General features: G+C 34.0%; 1 protein-coding gene across 1 annotated transcript in view; it reads left to right on the top strand.

The window, feature by feature from the left end:
* LOC109532850 overlaps positions 1-4019 on the top strand; it is an 8034-nt gene extending 4015 nt beyond the window's left edge. The window contains exon 3 of the mRNA XM_019897916.1: positions 3168-4019. Coding sequence (XP_019753475.1) covers positions 3168-3595 — 428 coding nt within the window. The 3' untranslated portion in view covers positions 3596-4019. The remainder of the gene's footprint in view (positions 1-3167) is intronic.
* The last annotated feature ends 5615 nt before the right edge of the window (positions 4020-9634 follow it).

Here is a 9634-nt window from a genome sequence, read left to right as displayed (position 1 = left end):
TTTATCAATCTGTAATAAAAGACGTGAGGAAATTCTGTCTTTTTTAAAGACGAAAATTTTTGAGGCGAAATACCCAAAAAGAAGTTTGTAAAAAAGTGAATCCTCCTCAACAATATAGAACTTATCAACAATTAATTTGCTCTGAAACAAACTATTCCAGGATAGAGTTTAAATAATTTAGTAATTGTGATGCGCTAAAATGATGAAATACTTTATGTATCTCACCGGCTTTAGCGAATATACATTTTAGGTATTGAAAGTTTCGATATCATGCAGAAAACTCATTATAATGATGTATAACTTTCTATAAACTTATCTGTATAAACTTATATACGAGATCAGAATTATGGTGGCGTATTATGTTAACGTAGTTCCATCAAGTTGAAAACTAGTCTATTAAAAGTTTACTATACTTTCTATTAGCAGGTAATAAATCATATTGTTTAGGTTAATCAGGAATATTTTCAAAAATGGAAATAACGGCGGGTGAAAACCTCAAATAAAACATCTAGGCATAAACCTGCTTGATGAAATTGTATTTATGTTCCTATGCAACAAGGAAAATTTCTCGTAAATCCCTTTTCTTTCAAAATACAGATTTTAGATCTCGCAATTTGTCTTCTGAAAATTCTAAATAATGCATGCACGTGTGTACATCTCGCTGAGATAGACTGAGGTACTTTTAAAATAAAACTTACTATTAATTTTAGGCGCTGCCTTCGAATGGACAAAGTCTTGCAATTTTTAGTGTCTCCTTAAGCTAAATCCTGCTCTGTGGTCCAACTAGCTTTTCTTATCTTAATGTAAATTTATGAAAGATCGGAAATGGGCTTTATTATTTTATTAGTGGGTTGAGCTTAAAAGCACTAAGAATCGAGCGGTTTTACCTTTTTACTTTTAGGAATGCGCTTTCTGCATTAGATGACAAATATTCTAATAGAACTTTGCCTGAAAAAGACACTTAAAATCTTCAAATATCTCCGAATAGAATTCTTAATCCATAAATTTTGCCCGGGGCGCAAATAACCGAATTGAGTCATATATTAAAATTTTTCAAAACAGTTGAATTGGAATCGGTATGAACGAAAGTAAATTCGAGAAAGTGAATTGTATGCTTTTAAATTTATTAATAAAAATTATGGAAAGAAGCTGGAAACTAAACGATTATACGTGTTTAGGGTAGAAATTAGATTTACAGGATATTTTCTTTAAATCCTTCCGCGAAAGTTATTTCTTTAGAAAAGAGTCACGTATTGGGCAAGAGCTTCCTCCCAATATAAATATTTGCGTTGTCATATATATTTTAATGTCCCCATTGGGAAACAGATTTTCCATCTCGCGGTTTTCATATCTTATGTAATATCAACGGCTTAATATTCGATGTGAGATTCTATGAATGCCGCGAATTTTCTCGCATTTTAAATCACACTAAGTTTCACTGCCTGCGTCTGCTTAAAATATTTAGAAAAAAAATATTTAAAGTATTTCCATACATATTCACGCAATTAGCTAATGTAATATTGTTAAAAAGCTGAAATTCGACCCTTTTGCATATTTTATACTACAAAAAGGTCATGCGGACGGGTTATTCTTCATGATATGAAACATCAAATATGCACCATTTGAATTTAATATTTCAAGGTAAATATAAACTGGAAATGTGAGATATATCAGATTTTGCCAAACTGTTATTAACTTGAAAGTGCCAATATGCTTTTAATGATGTTCGGAGTTGGAAACATTTTTGAGTTGCTCGATACAGTTTGCGCAAAACCTTCTACACTTTATGCTTAGAATATTAGTGCTGAACAGAAGACAGTCACCTTTGGCTGAAAACAATTCGCATACATCTTTAAAAAATAGAAGCAACTTAGGAGAATGGAGCATTTATGATGGTCAAGATGTGCTTGATGAGGCCACAATAACTCATTCATTTATGTAACTCTGAAGCTGGCTGAAGCAATGAAATCTTTCACTCAATTAGCATAATTGCTATACTGAAATCAGTTTTATTGTTATGAAGAATATTTTCAACTCAAAGACTAACTGAAACCAAATGGCTTCTCGTTATCGATGCGTCCTAAGGCGAAACGCGTTATACATTCTCTGAGGAACAGTATAATTAAATTAAGTATGGATAGAAGGCTAGAATATACCCTCAAACTTAAAATATATGTAAATTTGCTTTGAGGTGTCTTACGGACTAAAACGGTGGTGACAAGCTGGATTGGATGGTTGAAGGAGTATTTGATTACAGTCCGCAAAGCGTATAGACAATGGGGACTTTCAATGAATAGAATTTCATGTTTATGGAAATTTTATTACTCATTGATCAACAACATTTTTCAGTGCCCAAGGGACAAACCACACTGGACGAAAACACAGGCTTTTCTTTAATAATATCCAAGTTGATGCATTTGATTCAACAGTCTTTTCAACGCTTTATCATTTAGGAGTCATAGCACAGCTGAAAGCAAAAATACTTAAATTAACAATCATTCGTATATTATGATACATAAATTCAAATTAACGCAAAAGTACCCAAACTATAAAACCGCTGGGGGCAATAATAGTGAAGGCGTTTCTATTGCCGCAGAGTATTTTACATGCAACCAGAATAAAACTAGACCAACATTTCAATCTATTGGGGCTAAAATCCAAACAAATTTACAGTTGCTTGAGCCCCTAGTTTAAGGCAAAAAATATCGGTTTTCTTTCCTCCAAGACATGGAAGATTGGCGCCGATAAATCCTGTCAGGTACATTCGTTCTGTACTAACCCTTTCTTTGAACTGGACAAGAAAAATAAACTGCTAAAGGTAATGGAATCTTCGAAAACGTTTTATTTGCTTATTTAAGTCTCCTACAGTCAATACACAAAAATCTTGTCAATTAGCGCTAAACGGTGTACAAACAAGAGCATGGTTTTCCATTTTTCAGTCAAGTTCTTCAGCTTTGTGTAACTAACAAAGTTAAGTCGTTAAATGCTTACTATGCAATTCAGATTTTCTATTCATGCTGAATGGCTGATTGTTTACCTTGAGGTTATTCAGGATTTGAATTCAATTCTTTTCCTGCTCAATGTTATTCGCGGGGAAATCATTTTATTTTGAAACAACAACCGAGAAAATATTTTTTTTCACTCCTAATCTAAGATGTTTTTTGCAGGAAAAAATCCGCCACCAGTGTGTATGCGCCTGCCAAGACTTCGCTTTGTAAAGTTCTGCGTGGAATTTTCAAATGTTTACTTCGCCAATCGAAACGTGCACTTGTGCATTGATGCAGAAGCCAATTGGGAAGACTTTACTTTACTCGAGTGGTCTTTTGACTGCATTCGCATGGGAGTTGCAGGATTTCAAGTTATAAATGCTGAAGATGGTGGAGGCATTCCAGAGAAACCCATTGACACTGTTGATCAAACTGATGAAGACTATGACGATAGTGCTCGCGATAACTCCAGGAAACCAAAATTGAATGATGCAAAAATTATTTTTCATCGGAGCTTGAAAAAAATTAAAGCAAGAACTGTTGGACATGATTCAATTTCCGTTAGGAAGAACCCAGATGGAAACTTTGTAGTGTTTTCTTCAGGATAAGTCAAAGTATTGCTAAATGATTAATTTTAAATTATTTGTTAAAATAACATTACTTTCAACACAAGTAATTGGGCCATTTTGTAGAGGCCTCCAAACCGCGTTTACTTTAGTGAATAGTATCTGTTGCAATAAATCGTTTAATTTATATGATACTCGACGTATCGCAGCACGAATTACAAAACAGCAATTTGTCGCTTTTTGTTATAGGATTTACTGGCGTAGCTTTATTTTAAATTAGCAGTATTTATGGAAACCAACAGATTCAGTCAGATTGTTTTAACTATACATATAAATGGTCAGTTTCACACATTCAACACCTAAGTTAGTCGTTGTCATTTTCTTCTTTGATTAATTGCGGTATTATGAGTGCCGAACTTGAAGACATCAATAGGTTTAGTTAGATAGTAAAGACGTCTCAGTAAAATTACATTTTTTCTTCACTGCTAGTCGATTTGTGGCTTGATAATGTTTTATTAATCAAGCTACATCTGAATTCACCCAAATCCTTTTACCTGTCGCATTATGATCCACTTGATATCCCACATATAGGATCTCGCTTATTGCTGCCAAATATTTACCGTCATGGAGAACAGGGTAGTCCTTTTTCCATCGGGCAATTTGATAGCTGAATTATGAATGGCTTTTAGGCCCTAGACTCCTGAGCGTTAAATATTATTTTGTTATTGGAGTAGAGAGTCGATTTGTATACAAGAGTCTAACTTATGGCCCGACATTCATAAACCAATCACAATTCTCCATCACTTGGAACAGTACAACTTCTTCAAATGTCTAATTTTGATGGCTAATCCAAGAAATAAAGTGGTAGACTGTGTAAAGATAATTTGCCAATTTAATGAGAAATTTAAAACGTAAACTCCTTCATGGATTTTGGAACAAAGCATTTGAAAGACTAAAGATGAGTAAATTTAACTTGAACAATTAATAACATCTAAATGGTTCACTGAGCCATGTCAAAGCTTGCGAATTGATAAGAATTTGTAGGAAAAATAATGGGTGAATAGATGTGATAGCATTTAGGATGGAGTCAGCATTCAGAAAGTGTGTTCCTTTTGTAAATAGTTATCTCTCGAGTATGTAACCAAGCAAACAAACAACTATCCTGATTTGGCAGCAACTGAAAACTTTTTTCCAGATTGCTTGCCTTTACTACTTCGAAGATACTAAAGGAGAAATCCAAACAATAATCTCGCCCGGAATACACGAATTGGGAGAAAAAGGAACATTTTAGATTCCTCTTTAAATCAAGTTTTGGATGTGTGGATGGATTCGGATGTAAATTGTGTCGAAACTAAAGCAAATTAAACAATTTGTCAATAGCTGCAATGTAATTCCCAACTTCTGGGTGGGATTAAGGTAAATAATTACCGAAACTGGATTTCAACAACGAAATATATACATGTGTATATTACATCATTAGAGGCAATAAACAATAAACCTTTATCAAGGTGTGTAATTGTATTAAAGCTTGCCGCCTGAAAGCGAATAGTAATTGGCAAAGCCAGTATAACTGTCACTTTAGCCTTTTGATTTCAAGCTATACTAATCAACTGAATTTACTATCTACCTCGCCAATCCTGTGGGTAACGTAAACCGTGTTTAATTAATTGTTGAGAGAAATTAAATTAAAACTTCGGCTATTTCCAACCATATCTCTGTACCATTAAACTGAAATAAATCCGGGATTTGGGGACATTATGTCTTTATTACCTGTTAGCAGCAGCTTTTCGAGCATGTTCTGCTATATCCAACCGATCCAGGAGTTTATTGTTGCAAACCGACATGCAAAAAAATTATTACTTCAGTGAATCCCTAATGAATTGGCCTAATGATCAAGAAATATCAATAACAAATAACACCTGACCATTGCCACACCCGCAAATACATAAAATTTAAGCCAATTTGTTGAAATTCTGATTTCATATTGAATTTTCCCCGTAAAATGCCTCATCGAGAGTTCCCGGTAAACAGCCCGTCAAAAAAAGGTCCGTTCTTTCCCCGTTTTATTCCTAAGAGATTCAACATTTCCGTCAACTATTTGAATAACTTCATTTTCCTTATTTGTCACTGGTTTGATCCCGTTTTGGCGCCCCAAAAACTGGTGTTTGTGGTTTGCTAATTTCGGCAACGCTGATAAAAGGTTCACCCTGACATCAGTGGGTTAGAGGGTTTAGACCATTATTTAAGCCTTATTGCTCCTAGGCGCGTCATAAAAAGCCAAAGCAGCCCAGTGATTTGTCAAAATGTTTGTTGGCTAAAATATATACAGATTTATGAGTATTTGCTTTTTAAACGAGGAAACTTTTCCGAAAGCTAATTCAGACCAAATCTAATTCGCAATTCTGCAATAAATTCGAGCAGCTTTCTTATCAGATCATCGAACTGTAAAGCTTCCATCATCCATAGTCTTGTTAAAAGGTGGGTGGATATAAATGGATTTTATAAAATTGGTGACAGCAGGTTAATTGCAACGACCTCTCGTAAAAGGTAAAATAGAGAACCGTTAAGGAAAGCTTAATTAATCTGCGATTACAATAGTTAAAAATTTGTAAAAATGCGGGTAATGGTGCTGGCCTAGATTTGCTGGATAAAAGACCTAATGTTAGAATGATTTTTTGTTCCATTCCTCAAAAACTGAGAATTAAAATGTCGGGAATATCAGTTGGAGTATTATTAATTTCTGGCCGTGAACGTTTTCTAGTTGCGCAAATTTAATTCGAAACCTAGCGTGTTTTTTGCTGAAATCCCATTACTCGCGAAATGTCATCTAAAGTATCATTTGTACAAAAAATAAAGGTGTGATGAAACTGCTTCAAGAGTGGTAGTTTTGGCAAACGGAAAGAAATGTCAAGATGTAACGCAGTAGAAAATTGAGTTACTCAACCCAAACCCGTTCGCGAAATTGTCTTAAGCAATTACCCCAAATTTGTCCGTTTACATTTTTCGGCTCTCCAGCTATATTCCAACTTCTGGATAGATGCTTAAGTGTAAAAGCATTTAATCACCGGTTTAAGAGCTGTTAACCCACATAATTCCTTTTTGGATAGGAAGCTCTCAACGGTAAACAAAGCAAAGCATCCGATATACATGCTAGATGAATAGGATAAATGAAGTTTGGCTTGACAATAGTCCAAACAGAATGAGGATTTTCGGCATGAATTGCGAAATGCTTCGAAGGATGAATTGTCGAGTAAGCATTTTTGTATTGTCAGTCAACTTCAATAACTTTAAATAAAAGCGCCACCGTTTAGCTCACTTTTGTTTATAAATTGGCAGATTATCGTCTGTCGGCGAAACTGTAAAATCCGGGGAATGAAATAGATTGGAGCGATGCCCAACATTTTGTAGTCCTAGATAAATTATCAGCTTTTACCACTTACCTAGGGTTTTTTCTATCAGTGAAAATTACACCATTATGCAACAAGGTTCTGAATCGTCTACATACAGAAAGTGAGCAAATCAATAAAGTTTATTCAAAATTGAAATTTATAAAGGCATTATAAACGAGCAGCGTTGTCAATGAACCCTAAGATATTCGTCAACGAAATCCCAACTAGACCCTTATAATTTCCTTGTTGAACAAATATGGTTCGTTAGAATTTTAAGCAAATATTATGATTAAGCCAGTTGTAAAGTAAATTTGAGAAATCGATAGTATTTTGTACCTGCAGGAAATTCGTTGAAGCTACGCTCTTGTTTGGTTTCGGCTTGGTAGATGCTAAGCAAACAGAAAGCAACCGGAAGTATTTTTAATTGCATACACTGTTGTAATCTGAACAACTGCAAATTAGTTAGAGTTCAAGCCGTTTTGCGGTTTTTCTAACCAGGGTTTCATTTCACCGTATTTGATCAACATTTATACATGTTAACTAAAGTTGGAAAAATCGAGCAAATGGAAATAGCTCATTGAAAAATTGTCTATAATTATGTCTATTTCTGGCAAACAAAAACAGCAATTCAGCTCTCATCAATTGGCCTGAAAATTCCATTTGGTTATCAAACAATTGATAATTTTATCGATAAACTTCGGAAGTATCGATGCGAAAAATGTACTACTGCCGTAGTTGGAATTACCATCATAAAGACAAAAGCAAATTTAATTTTATGGAAAATAGACTGAACCTCGTGAAAGTGGACAGAACTATAAATCCACTTAAATTCAACTAGACGCTTTGTTACGATTTAATAAAGGCAAAGCTTGTAAAATAAATGAGAAATAAAATTTTCGTTTAATATTAAAGAAGCAATATCTAATGTTGATTTAATGAAGGTTTTTCTGAATTACTATTCCAATGTAAATTCGAACTGTTTAATGGATTATTCAATATTTATATAAGCGGGAAGATATATCCAAACTAAGCCATGAACAAATCGAGTAAAGGGATTTCAAATTGGAAAATTATTACCATTTGGTGAAAGCTGAGTTAAATAAAACTTTAAGTAAATATTATACAGACAAAATACAAATTTTTTACCAATTTAACTTTTTCGAAATAGACTTGTTTTGAAAATCCTTGGCAAAATACGAAATGTTTTTGTCAAACTTCTAATAGGCCCTTAAAAGTTTCCCGAACGCTATTGTTGCAACGCGTATGAAATATATCTTTGAGCGAAACTGATACAGTTAATTAAAACAAATGCGAACAAATTAATAATTAGGGAGAAAGTAAACTAGAATCATAATCTTCATATAGCGTTCAAGACAAGTATAATATGGAAGGCGATATAATCTGCTTTAAACCCTTGGGCGTTGAATTTCCACAAATCCAATTGGTTCTGGTTGAAGTAAGCTTCATGTTGGCAAAAGCTTTCACTTTGATTGATGTGTCCCTATCTTTATTTAATAATTTTGCACTTGATTTTAAATCGGCTCAGGATCGACAGGGCTTAAGTAATCCTAAATAATCGCCGTTTTGTATAAGGGTAAAACTGGTTTCTACAATAGTTTAGAATTAATGGGCCATATGAGTATAAAGCGTGTTTGAATTCAAAATGTATTGCCACACATATTTTCGAAGAAAGCGTCTAAAACAAAGGTCTGCGCAACCTGACCCATAAACTAAACGTTCTCTCATATAATCAAAATTCTTATATGTGTGTGAGCGCCACAACTTATTTACTAAATATGAAGAAATTCGGGAAAGCCGTCTCTTATATGATTTATATTCAGACACCGCTGGCAAATTGCAGAAGGTCAAATATCGGAGCTGTTTAGCCACCTATACTTTATGTCTTTCAACCGGGTCTTTTTACTACCCTCTAAAGAATTTTATTACCTTTTATATGGCGTTCTCTAACCGCCATTCACTATGACCTATTATTTTTAGAGTTCAACCCATCATTAGCTCTATTGATATGTTCCAAATTGACTTAGTTATCCAATGTTCCTAAAAAGCAGTTATTTGATTACTTTCTGATATACATGTTGTTTGCCTGATAGCCACAAGACAATGCCATTTAAAAGCTTGAAGATTAAGCAACATTCTGCTAATTACATAAAACAGAGATTGAAACTAGGCATCCAGGATCTGCGTAGGATTAAATAAACGTTGCTCTTTACACAATTTAGATACAGTCTCCCAATAAACAATTTCCTTCAATAGCTAATTGCGTCGTTTAGGAAGTCAATGATGGTATAGAAAACACAACAATAAAAACAACAAATAAACCCCAAACAAAGATGTCATAAGCAAACATGCTCCGGGGGCCTGAAATCGAGGTCTGTTTTCATTTCCACCCTTAACACACAAATACCTCCTTTATCCAATCTATAAATAAAATTTTTCCTGCAGAGATTATAGCTCGAGTTTTTTTGTCGGAAATGTGTTATGATTCAGAAAGGGAATCAAGAGACATATCAGTGTTTCTTGGGGCATTAAGTGTCAAAAACCAATTTTCCGTATCACTCAGTTCGACTTCTATTTATATAATCGAACAGTTATATATTTGTCTCCTGGCATTTGATTTCGCGATATTCAGTTTTCAATGTGTTTCAAATACGATTCAGAATTAGATTCGGAT

This window comes from Dendroctonus ponderosae, unplaced genomic scaffold, assembly GCF_020466585.1.
Source record: "Dendroctonus ponderosae isolate FM_Combo_2020 unplaced genomic scaffold, Dpon_F_20191213v2 Dpon_F_20191213_1, whole genome shotgun sequence".
Classification (NCBI taxonomy): domain Eukaryota; kingdom Metazoa; phylum Arthropoda; class Insecta; order Coleoptera; family Curculionidae; genus Dendroctonus; species Dendroctonus ponderosae.
The sequence above is the reverse complement of the archived record's forward strand: the minus strand, read 5'-3'. Positions and strand labels throughout refer to the sequence as shown.